The sequence below is a fragment of the Heliconius melpomene genome, chromosome 13 (assembly GCF_056956725.1).
Source record: "Heliconius melpomene rosina isolate 202511_hmr_F chromosome 13, ASM5695672v1, whole genome shotgun sequence".
Taxonomy (NCBI): domain Eukaryota; kingdom Metazoa; phylum Arthropoda; class Insecta; order Lepidoptera; family Nymphalidae; genus Heliconius; species Heliconius melpomene.
In genome coordinates, this window is record NC_140401.1 from 17,106,562 (window position 1) to 17,127,604 (window position 21,043).

Sequence of the window (21,043 nt, forward strand, 5' to 3'; positions counted from 1 at the left end):
GCTGTGTAAAACAATTGGAAAATCCTTATTGAAACTACAAAAATGCGGGTTGCATTAGGGTTTAATTAATTTTTACATAATCTTAAGTGCTTTGCAAACATACATTACATGAATAATCCAGTAGTTAAAGCGGGCGAAGCCGCAAGAGGGTCGCTAGTAGTAAATAAAATAAACTTTATACCCTATACCTATGTAAAATGAAATAAATTCGGGAATCTTTACGTTAACTTACTAAAGTAAACAGAAGTTTTAAATACGTTAAGAATTCATCCTAACTAATGTTCAAAAGAACAAACAGGCTTATCCGACCCTCGTCTTTCGAGGGTAGTGTAGGGTTGATCGCACGATTTAATAAAACATCTGCTAGAGCAGCCGTTTATGTGATAGGTTCCTACTATGTTTTTTTTAAGTAAGTCGTTGTTGGACCTTTTTGTAAAATTTTAATTACTTTTATTGGCAGATGCGTCTGGCTTTTACTACAACTTTTTCTATTATTTTTTACTTATATCATGGTTAAGATAGGTTACTGTAGTTTTGCCACTATTTCGTCGTAAAGGAACAGCGGGTAATATCGAAAGAATAAGCTTGATTTATTTATAAACCTATTTATTGTCTCGATAAATGAAATATCAAATTCAAAAATATTCTTTCATTCAAATTGGTAGTTCCTGAGGTTAAAGGTTTTAACCAAACAAACTTTCATTTTATAATATTAATATAGATATGTAAATGTTTGTTCACAATCACTAAGCCCAATTGCTCTATTGAAAGATCTACTTCGTAATACTTCCTATTAGCTCATCAATACAACTCTCACGACTGTTTTTCGACCTCAAGTACCTACACTATTGTGTACATTCGTAATTAGCATAGCCTATGCGTGCATACGCTTCTAGGAACAACTAGGTATTGCTGTAGAAGAATAGTATAAATTTATGTCAGAAATAACTTCTTGAGTGGGGATCGAATCCTTTTATCGCGTTAACACTCAAACACTTGACATATGACGTTACGCCACGATGGACTTCTAAGTAAAATCATACCTTCAAATAAGTATAAATGAATATAATATTATTATATTATATTCATTTATATTATTATATATATTTACATCTTTACATACTTTATCCATCCCATATTAAAAACGCCAGACATGTCTGGGTCGAATTACGTCGATATCAACATACTACCCGCGTTAAGTAAACAGTTGCGAACAATATCTCTATTATTAATAGTTAAATATAATATTTTTTTAACAAATGCAACCCTTTTTCTGGCTTTACGGTCGGGGGAACCTAGTGTTAGGGCACTCCGTTCCCCATTTTTTCAGATTCTTTCCCAATTTTCGTGCTTTGTCCACCAAGTTTTTTATTCCCCCCGATAGAGCTCGATTCCACGATGATTGTGAATTGAAATCCCTCCCGAGGAAGTTGTTCCAATTTTGTTTCCTTGGTCAGTCTAGTAAAACATAAGAGACTCCCTAGACTAAATAAAACTTCTTTTATTACGTTATCAAGATTATTTTTATGTAGTTATTGATCCTATTTTATTATAGTTATCGATGTGTAATCCCACTATGTACATGATATATCACGTTTCCAACGATAAGCGGTAACTAAGCCCCATTATATAATTATTATTAAAAGCACGTTTATGAACACTTTTTCTATAAAAGACATTTTTTATGATTGTGTTATTTTTCTCCCGTATTTTCCGGAGACACCAGAAATAATTTATTTTTCTGTCTGAATTTAATGTGTGTGTGTTATTTCCGTATATAGCAGGGTAGGCACAAGGAACTTTAATGTTAAACACTAACTACGTCCCCAATATCCGCTAGATTATCGAGACATTGTGTGTTGAGTAATTCGATTTTCAAGAGCAAGGAAATGAAAATAATACAGGGTGAGTCATATTGAACTTTCCGGTTTTGGAAGGACGTTGCACGAAGAAGGGAAGGAGTAGAAGGGTGGGGATGGTGTCATTAGACGCGCCATGACATGCAGTTTTAGTGTGAGCAATGGCTTGGTCGGGACAACATCGTGCGTTCGTAGTTGAAGAGTTTATTAAAAATGGCGGCTCCGTGATCACAACACAGCGTGCGTTCCGTTTACATTTTGCTATTGGTCGACGTGATCCCATTCCCACTGGACCAACAATCAGAAATTGGGTATCAAATTTTAGAGCAACATCATCAGCATTAAAAACAAGACCACAAGGCCGAATTAGGACGTCAACGTCAGCGGAAAACGTGGATAGAGTGCGGGCTTCAATTCAACAATCCCCTCGGCGTTCTGTTCGGAAACATGCCGCTTCACTAGGATTATCTTTCAGTAGTGTCCGCAGAATACTGCATAGAGACCTTAAATTTCACCCATACAAGATTCAGGTAGTGCAAGAATTAACAGTTAGAGACTTAGACACACGAACAAATTTATGCCGCGACATTCAGCAGATCCCCCGCACTGCTGTTTTGATCTTCAGTGATTGACAGAGGCACATTTTCACCTCGCCGGAACTGTCAACAAACAGAATTTTCGATACTGGGCTGAGAATAACCCACGAAACCTACACGAACGACCACTTCACAGCCCTCGAGTGACAGTGTGGTGCGCTATTGCAGAGTTTGGTGTGTGGGGTCCCTATTTTTTTGAAGAAGATGGTCAAGTCGTCACAGTTACCTCTGCTCGGTATTGCGACATGCTTGAAACTTTTCTGAAACCGAAATTGGAGGAATTAACGCAGAATCATGACAACGATAACATCTGGTTCCAACAAGATGGTGCTACAGCCCATACATCCAGGCGTTCAATGGAAATCCTGCGACAAATGTTTCCCGGTCATCTCATTTCTTTGCGAGGTGACGTTGGGTGGCCGCCGAGATCACCTGATTTAACCCCCTGCGATTTCTTTCTCTGGGGTTACCTGAAGGAAAAGGTGTACACGCATCGTCCCCGAACCATCGATGAACTGAAGGCTGCAATCACGGAAGAAATCAATGCTATTCCGCTGAATATGACTCGACGAGTAATGGACAACTTCCGGGAAAGGCTTCAGCAGTGTGTGGTCAATGGAGGTAGACATTTACAGGATATCATTTTTAAAACCAACTAAATTAAAACTGCATGTTATGTGCTTTCAAACAATAAAATAATTTTTACTGCATGTCGCTTTGTTTTTAATACACACCTTATTGAAATCGGAAAGTTCAATATGACTCACCCTGTACATTCCCACGAGTTGAAATCGAACTTGCATTTAATTCGATTTCGATTGAAGAGGTTTAGGTTCATATGTTCAATAAGTCATGTATTACATTTTTCCTAATATAATGATGCTAGTCAATTTTTATAACTATATTTCCCATAACGGGAACAAAATAACATTCTGAGAAAGCAAAAAAAATGTGCTAAAAGCCCCACGTTCGGTGTTGGTTATTTACTGCGTGATGTTGGCAATATTGAATCAATCAGGAAATGAACGTGTTCCAATATTAGTCGTGGATTTTATTTCCAATAGTAATAAAGTTACTCGAAGAAAAGAGTAACATTTTTATTTTTTAGTATATGTATGAGTTTGTGTGTGTATTGTGTTCTTGTGTGTGTATGTATAAGTACAGTCTACAGTATGTACGTACAGTGACATTTGTAACAACTCCATCCATAAAATAATATTTGGTGATACATATTCTAGTTATAATTGCTGTTAGAGGTAGACCGACAAATTGAATACGACAGGTGTTTGCAATTATATCTAATAATTATATCGGAACTATTTGTATTGAATATTAAATGGTTCTTTTAAAGTAATTATTTATGTTGGTTGAATTCGCAGAAATAAATAAACATCTAAGTTAAAATGCGAGTTGTTATAAATTGATACCACGTACGTACGTACGTACAACAATAGTATTTCAAATTATTTTTGTCTCTGGTGTTCCCTTTTTTCCTTGCTAAATTGATTTTTTTTCCTTCGTGCTGTTTCCCGCATATAGCAAAGTACGCTAAAGGAATCTAGTGTTACGCCACTTCGTCTCCCCACTTTACTCCCAATAATCGAGCGATTGCGTATTGAGTGGCAAAACTCAACGCCACGTGTAGTGTTGTAACCAGAGATAAGGGTAAGAGTAAGGATCGTACCCACCTTTCTTATACATATTACACCCAAAACACTTAACATTTTCTATATTATTTTGATGAAACCACTATATATAGCATAATATATAGCACATAGGTCGTCTGTCCGATACAACTGCGCTAGACGTAAACTGGCAAATATAACAATTTATATAACCTCGCGTCGCCGATAAAGCCGTCAGCCCGTGTCACGTCTGCGATCAGCTATGCTCGTATCGTATACATGACACGAGACTGACAGATCGTCAGTTTGTTTGTACTTGTTGTACTCTTGCACTTGGTGTGTGTTTGTATGTCTGTCTGTTTGTCATTTGTAAAATAAAGTGGCTATTGATGCCAGCTCGGAAGTGTTAACCTGTACTTGCTATGGTTTTGGCTTAGTTTCTCATCAAGGGCAAGTTTTTATTTAAAAAATTGTTTCTTTGCCCAATATTTACAATATGCACCATAGAAGAGTCAACATTTTTTAACCTAGCCAGATTTGAACCTCCACCATTTGGAAGCCATCCAAACACTCTGACCACTAAGCCATCTTATCCATCGTCGTTAGCATTTTGACATAGTTTTTTTTTATTTTTAGAAATATCCGCTACAGAAACATAATTACTTAGAATTATGGGGTCAAATCCCGCTACGTTCAAATTTTATACGTTTGCTTAAAAAAACCAGTAAACCTACTTGGTTTTAATAGTATTTCGTTATATAAATATATGAAAATTTTCAAATATTTCCATATCCCCATAGCCGCTGTTCACCGTCGGTCGGGTCGAGGCACGTTACGTTACGCAAGCACTACATCGCGCTGCACATCAATCGCGACCGACGTGTTACGCGTCTGCGGAATTCCATTCACTACGAATCATTTCAGTCCATACTCTCAATACTCAGTACTCGGTACTCGTTGGTAGCTGTCAGTTATGCAATGTCGTTGCAAAACTGTATATGTGTGAATGTATGTAGGTTTGTGATTCTTAATTATGTGATTATGTGATGATTAATTATTGGTTGTATGTTGTTTTTAGTTCTAGACAAGTTCAAATATTGTGGTAGAAAAATAGAAAGTAAAGAGGTTTATCTCTTCTGAGTGTCACTCTTCTTCCTTCGTGTGTATATGCAACGGAATGCATATGTGAGGAACGGAAGTGTCTCAATAGGAACGGAGTGTCTAAGCACTAGATTACCAGACTCCCTCTGTACACCCTGCTATGTGCGGAATACAGCATGGAGCTAAAAATAATAATAATACTTTTTTATTTAAAGTAGGTATCTCGTTGATTTCAAATTGAACCCATAACTAGTTAACCATTTCATACATTAATTCAGTTACCCTAAGAGCGGTGTGGCGTCGCTAGATAGATGTTAACGTGCCATATAATGAAGTAAAGATTTACGTCACGTCGATAACGCGCTTTTGTCATTCAGCTTCGTGAGCAGACTTATTTTTGACTTTGTCTTATTGATGGATATTCTTAGAAAATCGTATACCTATATATAATGTGTATATGTACGTATGCATTAGTATACAATGTATCGCATTTTTTGTTTCTATAATTTAATGCATTCCTTGATGATTGAAACATCTTGTATAAATTAATTCAGCTAATAGGTTGTTGCAAGTATACAATAAAATATATTTTAATTTCTAACGATAAAAAATATAACAATTAATATTCTAGATCCAAGCGCATACTACTTGTAGTAAACAATTGAGTAAATCTACATGCACGCGTGCAACGTGCAAAGGCGCAACTAACAACCTATAAAATTTAACTTTATTGCGCATTGAAATTGTACTTTGAAATATTCTCTCTCATTTCAAAGTTACTGCTCGGATTGGGAACTAGTTTTGCGATTATAAATTGCTTTTACATATCCGCACCTCGTGAGTCGCCGTTTGTTATATAGTCAGAGCAGGATAATATACTTATTGCTTTCTCATCATTGATTTTATTGTGCGTATATGAACTAAGTAGAAAATAAATTTATTATATATTTAAATTATATATTTAAAATACTGGTAGAGTAGTAGTTCCTGGGACAAGCCCCTTCAACAAACTATTCAGATATCCTCAGCTCATTATTTAATAAAATATTATACGTTAATTAATTATTGTATAATTTTATGAACGGTAGTTTTAATTATATTTTTACAAGAAAATTTAATGTAATTTTCAAATTTCTTCTTAAAATAAAACGCTAAAAACTTGGTTGTAACAAGTTTTTTCTTTTGTAGTCAAGTACACTTAAGCTTTAAGCATCTGTTTCAGTTTCCGTTCATAAAAGCTACCTTTCATTTGAACTTTAAAATTTACAAGAACACATTACTTCCTAGTTATTTCAAAAATATATTTCCTTTTATAGTTTTGTTCAAAATTGTTCGTTTCTTCATGAAGTGAAAAAATATGTTTTAATAATAAAAACGTCTTGAAATTCATATGATATTGCGGTAGAACTTGCAACAAAAATTAAATTTATGTATAGGTTTATTCTTATGGAAATGGATATACCATTTAGTAATTTTTAATAGTAACAAAACTAGGCAGTAGTAAGTAGTAGGCAGAGAAAATATAGCGTCAAGACACTCCGTTCGCTTGACGAGTGGCGAAACTTCCTTAAATATTTAAGTACATACATACTAAAATGGTTGAAGCATGATCCCAGCTATTAATTATTATACATGTCATTTCGTCCGTCGACAATGTCCACCAACGCACTTTACCTAAAAGCTTACCCTACGTGAGAACGTGCCTTATCTCGATGAGGGGAACGGTTTTCTCCAACTAAGATTAAGAAAATTCCCAACGGAACCATTGTTTAATTTTGTAACTAAAGCATTTTGGGGTCCTTTGATCGTGCTCGGTTACAGAAATATAAAAAAGTACTTTAAGAAATAAAAATTGTAAATCAGCACACAATGTCAGTACTTTATTAAATTGTGCTGTAAATAGAAACTTATGTAAATGTTAAGAGGTATTTAAATACAATCTTTCCTCGGAGTACGGATCGAACCCGCTACCGTCGCGTTTACTGTAATTAAACCTGTCCCATCCCACTGCGCCATGACGTCCCTTACAATAATAGCATTGTTGTACAAGAAAAATGTAATCTTACTTAAAAGCTCATCCAGCAACATATGAATACGCTGCCATACTCCGCATATGAGCAGTATTTACATTGACCTAGAAAAGCTAGAAGCCAGGAAATTAAACGTCAACCTCGCACCGTGTCACAACACCGCCGCCGCCGCGAGCCGGTCGACAGCCGTTTGACACGAATACACCTGGAGCTGGAACGAAGTGCTCTTTTAACACTAATCTAAAATTACTAAATGTATAGAATTGACGTCACTTTAATATTTAATGATTGATATCTTGTATTTTGCGGTGGATACGGAAATTTTTGTACTTCTCATCTGCTTAAAGATTTTTATACAGAAAGATACCAACTATATATTAATTCTATATGTTATTGGTTTCATTTTAGTCCAAACGCTAATATAAACGTATTTTCCTTAAGGTTCAGTTTTTGATGATGATTTTTTTTGTGCAAGTAACGTACTATGTCAGTTCTAATTTTATGAAAATAAAATGCATAATGTGAAACCAGTCGTAGCACAGGAGCACAATGAACGCCTCCAGTATTCGACGGAAAGTGGGGAACGGAAGTGTTTTTATGGTTATGGGGACAGATTCTCTTAACACTAGGTTCCCAGGTTCACTCTGCTTGCCGTGCTAAGAACAGAAACAAATACAGCGTGTGGTTAAGGAACAGGATATCCACATTTAAAATTTTATTATTTCCAATAAGCTTAAGAGCGATTTCAATGTAACAATTAATAGATTATACACCGTACTTAAAAAGCAATAATAAATAAACTCTAAATATAAGATATATCCGTCTAATCGCTATATCTCGAACACGTCCCAACGCCCACGCGCTCTCAAGGGCGCATTTACTTGAATGATTGAATCCCTATCAAACAAAGTGCCGGCGATACCCCCTCGAGGGCTGACAGCTTCTCCTCTATTGATTTTGTGACCGAGATTACGATTTTGGGAAACAAATATATAATATGATGTTTAGTTTAGTTAATTTCGGTCAATTTCATAATATGCAAATGGTAAATATAAGCAAGACAATATAAACGAATATAAACCGTAGAACAATGTTGTTATATATTGTATAGGATGGTTGTGGGTTCGATCTCATTTCGTTCTGTTTGGTTTGGCTTATAACCTAATACACAATGCATTCTACAAAGGTTTACCTGAAAACAGCTTTTTTAACTCAAATGAATGTATTATAATTTTTATTAATTAGAATTATTTACAAGACAGCCTCTACTCTCGCAACGTTATGACTAAGTATTATAATTACATATTATCATAAATAATTATGTATGTCTGAAGTAAACTATGGCGTAACTCAAAGGTCAAAGCCTATATTTGGTAAAAAAGTGATTAATTGGTGTTTACTCATAGTTCATATATCATCGTTTTAAGTGATTATCTTGTTATATTATCTTGATTAAATTCCATGTTGTCTATAAGTATAATTATATATATGTATGTATGATTATATACTTATTTCTTTAATGTATCATATAGAAAATAATTGGGAAACCAATAAAAAATTTAATGTAGCGCGATGTTTTGAAAAGGAACTGGTTCGAATCCATTTTTTAATATTTGTATATTTGTTTTTAGCATAATATTTTTGTTGTTTTTAATTTTTTTGTGTATTGACATATAGATCTTTGCATTTACTATATATTCAGTATATATCTTCTTTCGTGTAAATCTATATACCAAAGTGTCAAAATATAATAATTTGTGACAAAAAAGATAGATTCGGACCTTTTTTCCAGCAAAAATAAAATGATAAATATAACCTCACAAAAATATATAAAAAATTCGAATCTACACAATAGCATGTAGCTATTACTTAAGTTTAATCTCCCGTGTAAGAGCCGTCTTTTATATACATACTCGTACATACATACACAAGTAAAAACAAAAGCTGGAAACGTATTTTTAATCCAAGTAACGCAGTGGCCCCGAGGGCGACGACGGCTGACTCGGCGGTATGTGAGTGACGCTTCAAAAGCCTCCACTCGAGTCGACTCTACACGCTATCTCTACAACCTTTTTATATACTAGTGAGCGAAACGCGACTTCGCCCGTTGTAATTTACTGTTATATTGGAGCCATGTTACACATAATCTTTACATAAGTTATAAAATATGTGTTATTTTTATGTACTGTAAAGTTTAATTTAAATCTGTTCTGTAATTTGAAAATGGACCAACGATGTAATAATGCGTAATACTTAAGAAACTAATAATGCGTAAGACTTTTTAGAAAAGCTTCATGGTGTTTCCTGCATATATCAGAATAGGTAGAGGGAACCTATTGTTGCGTCACAAAAGCGTCATTTAGGAACAGAAGTGCCCATTTTCATAAGTCGATATTAAAGATTTTTCATTATGATGTAATATAACAAAGTGCACGGTTTAAAGTGATATTCTGAAACAAAGTTTCGTGCGAGCGCTTAAAAATTGCTTTTAATATGGAAACTTTTATAAAAGCTGTAGGTACTAGAAGCCTGTATTCATAATATTGCAGCATTTTGAGCTTTAACTGGCAGAGGGGACTCGAGGTATTACTTGGGTGCTCTTATAATAAACTTAAGTAGAGTAATATGTGTATTAAAGTATGTATATAGAATTGTGATTAGTCACATTAGTGATAGTATCTAAATGATTCAGAATTAACTAATTTAGATTTTTTTTTGCTTAAACAGAAAAATACGAAATTAAAACTTAAATGTGTTGTTTAAATTAACGAATTTGAAATTTCATTTTCATATGTTTCAATTCCCAGAGTATATATATTTTTAAGTTGATAATAACCAAGTGATATTTAACTAGAATAGCTCTAAGGATGTTTAAAGTTTGAAAATATTATCATTTAAAAGAATTTCTTGCCCTGTAATTCAAAGCGTGCAAGCGCCACAAGTCTTTCATTTCCACTTGTTCCACGTGTTTAATTAATGTTTCAAATATACATACATATGTAACACAATTGAATTTTCTGTTTCCGCCGACGTCAGCGAATTATTCTGGTAAGATTGACTTTGATCTACACGTAATGTTGGGAAGTTTAGTAGCTAAGCTAGTAGTAGTACCTACTTACTGCACACTCGACACAAGTTATAGTTGTGCTAGAGCTAGTCATGCTAGCTATATATATTATGTGTACTGCCAGGTGCCGAACCAAGTTTTGCGGTGTTTAAAAATCATACAAGAATACAAAAACTATGAAAAAGAGATGGTTTTGATATATAATGTTGTATTCTATATTCTATATTATGTGTACAAATGGAATGAACGAAATTGTAACCGTGTTCGCAGAATTAGCATTCCATTACTATTGTGCTCTAAAATAAAGTTAATAATATCTGTTTAACGTGATACGCGGCGTTGAAATAAAATATTTAATATTTTGATTTCCTTACCCTGTCAACTTAATGCCATACAATGCCACCAGAAATTGGTGGGAAGAAGGGAACGGAGTGTCTTAACAGAAAGTCTCTCTGCCTACCCTTTCTGTGGCCGGAATACAGTGTGAAGTGAAAAAAAGTAAATAAACTACAATCTGTTCCAAATACAAGCTACCTAACTAATATAGCTTCGCAATCGTTTGGTTGAATTTTGTATAAGACAAAACGTAGCGCTAGATTTCCCCGGAGCATTAAAATTCATTGCATTTAGTTCGACTAAAATTATATATGAAGGAAGCTTTCAGCTCGTTTCCTTATGAATGTTGTTTTTTCATAATTATTTTTCATACAATTTATGTTTTTAAAATTATTATATAATAAGATTTTCAAAGTAATAACTATATGAGCTTAGTAAGTAATCTATTTACGTACTTCTTACGCTTCTGAACTTAAACTAAAAGTACTGGATTAAGGTTAAGGATAAATTTTAATGTCATTTTTAAATTGCTCTGGATAAACAAAGTGCGGCGTTGAGTTCCGCCATTCAATATGTTTCAAATTTTGAAGGATAATGTCAACGGATTGTCTTGATACTAGACTCTCCTGGTGTACCTATGCGTTATATAAAACTATCTAAAGCTGAAAAGAAATCAGTATAAGCTAGATATTATTGCTACAAATTAATTAAATTAAAGTAAATAAAATTTACTTACAAACCAACGTAATCGACAATTTTAAACCATTTGATTCAGGTAAAGAAAATGGCGGAACGAGTGGCCAAATGCCGGGACGATGTCTCCAAAAACAGAGACAAGTACCAGGCGGCCCTCGCCGAGATCACGTCGTATAACCCGCGCTACATCGAGGACATGACGGGCGTGTTCGACCGCTGCCAGCAGATGGAAGCCCAGAGGTTGACCTTCTTCAAGGATGTGCTCTTCAGTTTCCATAAATGCTTGGATATTAGCAAAGAACCTACGTAAGTGTTCCGTTGTTCTTTTTTTTCTTATTGCATTCCAAATGTGCCGGTTTTAATCATTTCGCCAGTGTACCCTCACGTTGTATGGAGTAGTAAAAAAGATATAATACTATACAATATAAGCTGGTAAGAAGAGATATAGTTCTAATACTACCTTAGTAAGTAGTGTTTTATAGTGATATTATCTTATTATTTCATTTTGTTATACCAAATTACGTAAGTGGAGAAGGATTTTTCATAGATTTGTTTCATTGCGAGAGTATTTATGGAGTTAGCAAATATTCACTTAATCCGGAATTTAATTTATTATATTACTCGTTAGTAATTGAGCAATATTTACTACATGTTACATATTTTTAACTGTTTCTCTACGCTTAAATTACTAATTATTTAAAATATTTTGGTTCCTGTAAATTGTCAACAATATTAACTCGAGAGCATATCTTGATCGAACAATCAATTGTAAATCTCATGCGAGTCGATTGTGTAGATACCAACATGTAATAGGTATGTATACGTGTTACAGAGACCGTGTTAAGCAACTGCGCAAATAGATACGTATTGAGTTGACAAACGTATGGAATGTTACAATTATATCTTATCTTATTTAATTTGCACTAAATTCTTTATTTTGTGACATTTTTTTACATCCAAAAATCATAAAGTTGATTCATGGTTAGTCTTGAAATTTTCATGGCGCAAACGCGACGCCTATGAATTAGAAAATAGCATAATATATTTTCATTTTCTTGTTTTGGTAACTAGGCCGAAACGCCATAATTGGAAAGACTTAATTTTTAAAATGCATGCATTCGTTTTTCAAAATGTACAGATTTTTTATGCAAACATTTTTTAAACTTTCCGACTCACTAACTAACCTACCCCTAAGCCCCTAATTTATCGAAGTTATCGCACAAGATTCAACGTAATAATTGTGAGTTTAAATCCTGCACAGATAAATGGATGTCATGTCTAATATCGGTGGAAGTCACAGAACAAAACGAAAAAAAAATACACTGCCACAGAAGTAATACATATAAAATACTCATTACATAAATAAATGTATATTTTATGCTTATTTTTCCATGAATGTTTATGTTAATACTTCACTACCCAAAAATTTACAGATTACCACAAATATACGAAGAATTCCATCATACAATCAACAATGCCGATCATCAGAAGGACCTGAAGTGGTGGGCCAACAACCACGGCGTCAACATGGCCATGGCGTGGCCGCAGTTCGAGGTACGCACCTTCTAATCCATCTCATCTCACTCCCATTTCCGATTCTTCCACCAATTTGAGTTTTTTTATATCGTTTACTTATTAACTGAATGCTTTTTTTTATGATAGGATAGTTTATAGTATGGTTGTCGTGGGAAGAGTTGGAGATACTTATACTAATGAATTAATTTATTAATATTTTGTGATATTGTAATATACTGTCAGTTTTTGAATTATTTTCAGTATTATTTACTATATTCTTTAATGATATTCAGCTTGCCCGGGTGAACATGAATTAAATAAATTCAGGTAGTGCTATATCACTATATAAATTCCGTGCACAATTTTTGATAATATTGTAATAAAAATTAACTCATGTCTTTACTTAAATAATTCTAAACTCATTACTACGACAACCAGGCTATACGTACATACAGTATATATAAAGTATGCAGATGTTAACTGAATGCTTCTATTGAACTAGTCATAGCCCTTAGACAGGACTTCTTTAGACATAGAGCATGAACTACGTACTTCCTTTTCTTTTCTATATAATTGGTAAAATTTTTGTTTTTACTAATAACCAATATCGCTTTATAAAAAATATTTTATTACTAAATTTAGATTTCTACTCAAAGTTAGTTGGTAGCTTCTTTGACCTTCGCGATTGAGTCATTCAACGCTAATTCTAATATTGACACTGACCGTACTATGTTTGCTGTAGATCGCAGAACGCTCAAATATCAGGCGTTACGAAACGACCGTCAACTCATACATATGTACAATGAAATAATTCTTAGTAAAACACGGCTGATAATTATTCCATACTTTATATGATTCTAAATTATAAAATTTAATCAAATTGTCATTATAAGCGTAGTTAAAAATACTTGGTATTATCTATGATGAATAATATACGTTCTCTCCCAAATAAGTTTTGCAGAATTGGGTTAAACCTTTTGTGAATGCGTCTAACAAAATGTAGCGAGGATTGACAGCGGACCGCAAATTGGTAATAAAGGCCCAGGTGCTCCCGCCGGTATTATACTGTCGCTTGTATAAAGAAATACGGATCGCGCCCCGACAGTCTTTCAAATTAAATTATAAACGAGAAAATTGCCGTATAAATTTTTACTAAGAAAGTAATGGGGTTTTAAAGACTTTAATCGTGAATAGAATTGATAGTCTTGGGTCGTGTAAATTACTCCGCTATCTTATAACTCCAATTAAAATCAAATTTCTGGTAATATTCAAGTCAGTTAAAAAGCAATAAACTTTCAAATTAGAATACCAAAGATAAAGACTATATAATTATTATACATTAAACTGATGTTATTATTAAAAGTGGTACTTTGCCATATCAAGACATCTCATTCCTTTATTTGGATCATTATCTTTTTCTGCGTAAACATTCATTAAATTACCAGTTGCACGGCCCCAATGTTATAATTTAACATAAAAATATATGAAAACTGCCATATTGCCTTAAAAGGACGAACCGCCGGAGACCACCGAGATACGTTACAAATACCTCCCAGCAGCCGCCTCAGCAGTAATAACTCACATTGCCAGCACTCGCTCCATTCTGACCGGAGACGCGTGGTCTCGCGCTCAGAGGAGATTCCGGAGAGCTCTGCCCAGTGTCTGCTTCGGAGGCGGGAGCAGAGTAGCCCCCTCAGACACTACTAGCGTGTATACTAACGGCAGATGCTATAATGTAGCGTTCATGGTACGCCACTGTGTTGGGACGATTCGCAGAGCTGGTCGGGGAATTGGTAATAGCACTAACTCAATATTATCGTCATTCGATTGCTATTGTAGTCGATTTCGTTTATTTCGTTTTGGCTTTTGCCAACATTGGAAGTGGCAGACAGTTCCAAAAAAGTAGCAAAAATTCACTTATTTTCAAAACATACGGCTCTGTAAATCTCCCGATAGATACAAATTTTATATGTCACGCTGCAAAACATCAATAATCACAATTTGGCAATAGTTTCACCATTTTTGGTTATATTCTGGCACTGTTCGGTCACTGGTTTGGGCGCTATCACAGAGCGAACGATGTCGCGCACAAGGCGTGCACTCCCGATACTCTTGTCACTTAGAGATGCAACATCGGTTATAGCTTTGCAATACTACAGTCACAATGTGTTAGTAATCAGCTACCAAACTACATACTCGTATATCACAGTCCTTCATGTAATCTGACATATTGGAGATTCGATTCTACTCTTGGTGTATTTACCCATTTTCAAAAATATTCACATCAAAATATTTATTTTCTTAAGGAATAATTTCTTTTGATCTGAATAACTTAAGCATAACATAAATCTTTTTGTTTTTAAAAAAATCTTGGTAATGACTAATATAAAAAAACACTAACCAAAATCAGTATATAATGTAAACAAATCAACACTGTCAATTCTAGCTACATTAAACTTGTACATACAAATGTATACAAACTTATATCACAATCCAAATTATGAAAACCAACAAATAAATGAACACGAAAAATTAAAGAAATATCCGAAAAAATTGGACGAAAGCCAATCCAAACAAAAATGGTACAGTTGAGACTTAAAAAATATTTTATTCAGGGAATAGTTAGGTTTTATACTGAATTATTCTTTAAGCAGACTTAAAACTAATTTAGGGCTAAAAATCTTTTAGTTTGAGTACATATTATTTATAAAATTCAGAATGTATTCTTTGTTCTCGCTTTTTAAACTTTTAATACTCTAATGCGCCCCTTACATGTTATACCATGCATAACACATCATATGATGCTGAGGCATGGTCGAACAGCACGACACCCCCACTTGCTTGATGTCGTCGATACAATGTCCACGGCTTTGTTTTAAATGTTTTTAAGTTATTATTTTTTAATTATTTTGATTTCGCCAATTTTTGAAGACACTTTGGGACTTTTAAATAAGATGATTTGATTAACTATTGGCGAAATATCTTAGAAATCTTAAAAATATGTAAAGTTATTGTTTGTCCCAACGTGTCTCCAAAATCCCAACGCTTGTGATCGCGTGTATCAAACCAGGAATACACGGAGGAGTTCCGGGACATCGCGAAGGGCAAGTCCAAGGAGAGCCTCCCGACTGGGCCTATCACACTCCTCAACCAACGGCCAGTCAGCGAAGACGTACGTCCTTTAATACATCACAGAATATTTATTTCTGGACAATGTTCATTTTAAAAACAGAAAAACGTCCTTTTCTCTGTTACCTATTTTTAATGGCATAAAAAATGCTTTAAAATATCATTTTTCGTCCAGAAATACGTATTCTGTGTATTGGTCCTATTCAAGACATTATTAAGTATATTTGTTGTCAGTGTTTGAATGAGATCGTTTTTATGATTTTTTTGCGTGAACAGCAACTTTCAAATCATATGAATTGTCATTTGAGTTATGCAATTTGCTGCTTACGTTTACTTAAAAGTTATAAGACAAGGGGCTAAACACATTTTTCTTCATTTCCAGGAATATTTATTAATAGAAGAAAAACTATTTTTATAGTAATATTTTTTTAATATCTTTCCAGAAGTGTGGTTAGGCCCATTTGTGGGATTTAAATGAGAATGAAAAGCATAGATACCAGTCTATTTAGTATCTGCTAGTATGTTATACTTAGAAATTCTTTGCATGAAATACGTTTTTCGATTAGATATGAGTAACCGGTGTTTGGGTCATTCTCATTTCGATCTTTATATTACATATGCTTTATTATATCCCCAATTTCTAATATTTATACTTTTTTATTTTATTTTATCGATCAATGTTGCATGATGGATGTTGCTTTATCGATATTATGCATATTGGCACGTTTAAAAATAATAAACCTAACATTAGATATACATTTTTATACTATTTCTATATTTATATATGTAAGACATATTTTAATCATATTTAAAATATATTTTTTGAAGCAAACAATAATTTTCAAAATAAATACATATACATATTTTTAATTCCCGTTAATTCTACAATACCTCTGGCTCGAAGGACAAACTACTGTAACTTGTGTTAATGATGCAGGAACTTCCACCAATCACGAACAACAAAGCGGCGAAGACCCCTAACCACTCTGAAACGCCAAACAACACTATCGTACAGAACAACAGTAGCGCTAACAACACTATTGACAAGAAAAATATAAGTGCACCTATAGCTGTTACGTAAGTACTGTTTTATTATATTACAGATGAATTAGGGATTGTATTTACTTTTTCAATTCCAGCAGTATACAGACTAGGTTCCCAGTGTTAATACACTCCATTCTTCACTTTACGCCGATTTTTTTAAACAACACTTACTGCACTTAGCAGAACAATCGTTTTCCTGGATGTGTGACATACCACACCATCTTTTTGAAATTTAAAGTTGTCATTTTCTTTAAAATCATATTTACCTTATTAGCATCCAGCATTTAGATATATACGCGTGTGGACCGTCGTGCGCGGCGCAGTGTCGCTCCCTCAGAGACGTTACGTATTCGCGGTACAAGCTCTGTGAATTTACGGATCTCGTCGATATTGAGTTAGTTTATTTGATATTGAGTTAGTTTATTTGTTTTTATTTTTAAGTATTATAGCAAAAAATAATGTTTAGATATTTTTTTTTTTCGTATATTTAGGAGTTATGGAAAAAATATTGTGAAAAAGGTTAAAATTATTTTTGAATATTTTTTATAACGTAGTTCTTGTTTTTTGCTACTAAACAAGGAAGGAAGGATATAGCTAGATAGCAATCCATTCTCAATCTATCTTTTAATGGATACCTAACACGTAAAGAAATTAAACATTCCTAAAAGAAATCGGGCTGCTATCATCCATGCCTTCCTGCTTAGCAAAGTAGACAAATGATAAACATAGAGTATAAATATAATAAAGAAATATAGTCAGAGCTGGCTCATTTTACTGCTATTTGAATAGAATAGCCCCATCCCTATGACCATCTAATTGTGTGCCGCTGCGACAACGACGACAGCTTCTCTCATATCAAATGTGTTCATCATCCATATTAAAGCCATTTTTATTCCCAGTGATGACCATACATAGATTTCTGTTCCTCCACACTCTAACCAATTAATAAACATTAATCCAAAATTCCAGAAATGGCACAGCACCAGCACCTAAATCTGCCAAAACGTCCCCCGCAAAGGACAGCCTCGGCAAAGACAATCCTTTCGAGGAGGAAGAGTGGGACGAGGAATCGGGGGGAGCGCTGACCGACACCGGCGAGCCCGGCGTGCCCGTGCGCGCGCTCTACGACTACACCGGCGCTGAGAGCGATGAACTTAGCTTTAGACAAGGTAGGAACGTGGTGGTACCCTTGTTCGAATTGACCTAGCTTCGGTACTGAAAAATTATTTTGAGTGACAAGCAAGGGTAGTTAGTGCTAAGTCACTGTGTTATAAACTTTCCAAGTAATTAGATGTGGAGTGAAGAATATGACTCTAACTATGATTTCGAATGAAACTTACAGTCGGGCGCTACCAAACTGTATCTTTATAGTGTCATAAAAAATGATATTTAAAATAAATAGATTATTGTCAAAAATGTGTAATGGAAAACTAATGCTCAAGTCATTTCATCTTGTTAGTGTTAGGTGTATAACAGTAATTAATTTTTTTAAAATGGTTCTCCACTTTTAAGTGGATGAGTAATAAATAAACATCATGTGCTTTATACATTTGATCGCTATGCAGATGACGATGATTCGTGCTTCGAATGCACGTGGCACGTCGAGCGCTCGATCTAACAACTACGACTGAGGCTTGTATGACTCTGATAACAGATCTTATCACACGGTTGCGGTACTGTCACCAGACAAGCTTTGTACATACGCATACGCAAATATCGGATAGGGATGATGTTATAGGCCATCTATGAATTACGTCATCATACGTAATATACATAATTTCAGAACTCTTGTTTTAAATTTTGAATATTGGTTCCTTCAAGAGGTCACACTATGTCGAGGGTCTCACAGATACGACCAGTTGTGACAGGGACAAGAGAGGTGTCAGAACATTGTTAGTTTTGTGTGACGTAATTAATAGATGGCCCTGTACTAAAATAAAATATAAAATTTATAATAAACCATGTTGTTTTAGGCGATTTATTCGAAAAACTAGAAGACGAGGACGAGCAGGGCTGGTGTAAAGGGCGCAAAGACGGTCGCGTGGGACTCTACCCCGCAAACTACGTGGAGCCCGTCGGACACTAACCGCGAAGCACTCCGAAGCATGCAAAGTATTCTGAAACACGCCGAAATACTCCAAAGCACGCCGAAGCACTCCGAAGCACCGAGGAGCACTGTAGCGCTTCGAAGCACTACGCCGTAGTACCTAGACGTAGTTAGTTAGCCTTTTTTGGTAAATGAGAGTGTAAAGCGATGTGTCGGATAACTTTCAGGCCAATGTCACTGATTACTCACAATAATCGAAAATTTTACGTTTTGTTTGTAAAAAATATTTTTATTTACTTTTAGTTCATTTAAAAAAGTAGATTTAAAAACGCTGTTTTTAGAAAATTTTTAGTCTAGTCCTCTAGATGTTTTTTTTTTATTGAAGATGGGTAAGCATTTTTCAGCTATCTCACCTGGTGGTAAGTGACGATGTCAGTTGCACTGAAGCCGTCTGACTGTAAACGTGACGGTTGTGGGTTCGATTCTCACTCGGGGAAATTATTTTCATTTCCTCACTCTGGTAACAAGACAAAGTGCGGCGTTGAGTTACGCCACTCAACACGCAATGTCTCGAAAATTTGGCGATGTGTGGAGATCGAATTGTTTTAACACTACGTTCCCCCTGCCTATCTTGCTGTATGCGGGATACAGCGTGAAGCTATAAATAAGATTTTTATTCCAAAGTGACGATAAAACATTGTATAAAGGCAATATATTACATAAAATCAAGTACATTTTATTATTATTATAATAATAGTACTTTATTTTAATTGATTCAGAAATAGCCATTTATAAGTATGCCATTTCGAAATGTAAAAAATAACGAAAAAATCGATTTCTTTTGCCTTATTTTATGTGACTTTGTACTTTTGTGAATAACTGTCAGATGTTTTCCGACTTTCCTCGTGGTTTCAGAAAGTGCATAGAGTAAGAGAGCGGGACTGGTATACAAATATAGAAGTGTTTTTTGTTTTGTATTATTCATTCTTTCATCATTCAATATCATTTAGATATTATGTTATCATTTATTATAAAATGATGTTATTTTATTTTGTACCTAGACCCGCTCTTATAAATACATTATATAATAGACCTAGAAAATAGTAAGCGATGTGAGCTGTGCGTCAGTCGTGCTTCAACCGGCCTTGAATTCTGTACCAACGACCCCGACAGTCGCGGCTCAAATTTTCGACGCTTTTAACATCATTTTTTAAAAAAAATTACACTCGCGGCCCAAGTTTTTACAAGTTTTAACTGATTTGTGGGTATTTTTGGAGAATATTTGTACAATGTGGAAACCAAAAAGTGTTTTAGTGACGTTTACTGACTTAGGTATAATTTGCGCGACGACCACCGAGAGAGGCGGTCCGGACCCCACTACAAAGTGAGCTATACATTGTAAAACTACTAGCAATGTATATTAAACGAAAGTACAATGGACAAACGGAAGTTCGTGTCAGAATTGTAGATATGTAGTTTTACTTTGTATGAACCCGCTGCCTCGTCGGTACATAGCTAAGCCAAAAAGCCAACTTACGTAGCAAATGGACTCCCGCATTATAATATATTGTGATATATATTTATATATTAGTAATGGGTGTCTCGCGGTTGTCTGTACATAATTGTATGCGCATAGAATATTTATTTCATAATGTATATAATGTACGATAAGGGGGCGAAGGCCTAACGAAGCCCCCCACTAGTTATAGACGATTAATATATTATGAGAATGTTTTTTTTTTTTCTTTTTTTCCTTTTATACCTCGTCTTAGACAGTTTTCGTTTTATTGATTGACACGTGACGCTCGTAGGTCATTATTATGTTAGAGTAGTGCAGTTGTTTTGTTTTGGGTCCAGAGAGATGGAAATCTTTGTATTATATTATTATTGTCAGTTATCAGAGAGCGTGGTTCAGGGCCACATATGTTAATATATTATTAATATTGGTAAAATAAAATTGTTACATATGACTTTATGGTGTTTTATTTTCTTTTCTCT

At 34.5% G+C, this 21,043-nt stretch overlaps 1 protein-coding gene across 11 annotated transcripts in view; it reads left to right on the forward strand.

The window, feature by feature from the left end:
• Window positions 1-21,015, forward strand: part of Synd (protein kinase C and casein kinase substrate in neurons protein Synd) — a 99,986-nt gene extending 78,971 nt beyond the window's left edge. For 2 of the 11 annotated variants that reach the window (XM_085195984.1, XM_085195982.1), the window contains 8 exons: window positions 10,248-10,259; window positions 11,390-11,616; window positions 12,744-12,864; window positions 14,336-14,572; window positions 15,896-15,997; window positions 16,892-17,031; window positions 17,968-18,167; window positions 18,972-21,015. In XM_085195984.1, the coding sequence (XP_085052110.1) occupies window positions 10,248-10,259; window positions 11,390-11,616; window positions 12,744-12,864; window positions 14,336-14,572; window positions 15,896-15,997; window positions 16,892-17,031; window positions 17,968-18,167; window positions 18,972-19,084 (1,152 nt within the window). In that variant the 3' untranslated portion in view covers window positions 19,085-21,015. The remainder of the gene's footprint in view (window positions 1-10,247; window positions 10,260-11,389; window positions 11,617-12,743; window positions 12,865-14,335; window positions 14,573-15,895; window positions 15,998-16,891; window positions 17,032-17,967; window positions 18,168-18,971) is intronic. The other 9 variants (XM_085195985.1, XM_085195983.1, XM_085195988.1 and 6 more) reach the window with 5 other exon arrangements.
• Window positions 21,016-21,043: the final 28 nt, after the last annotated feature.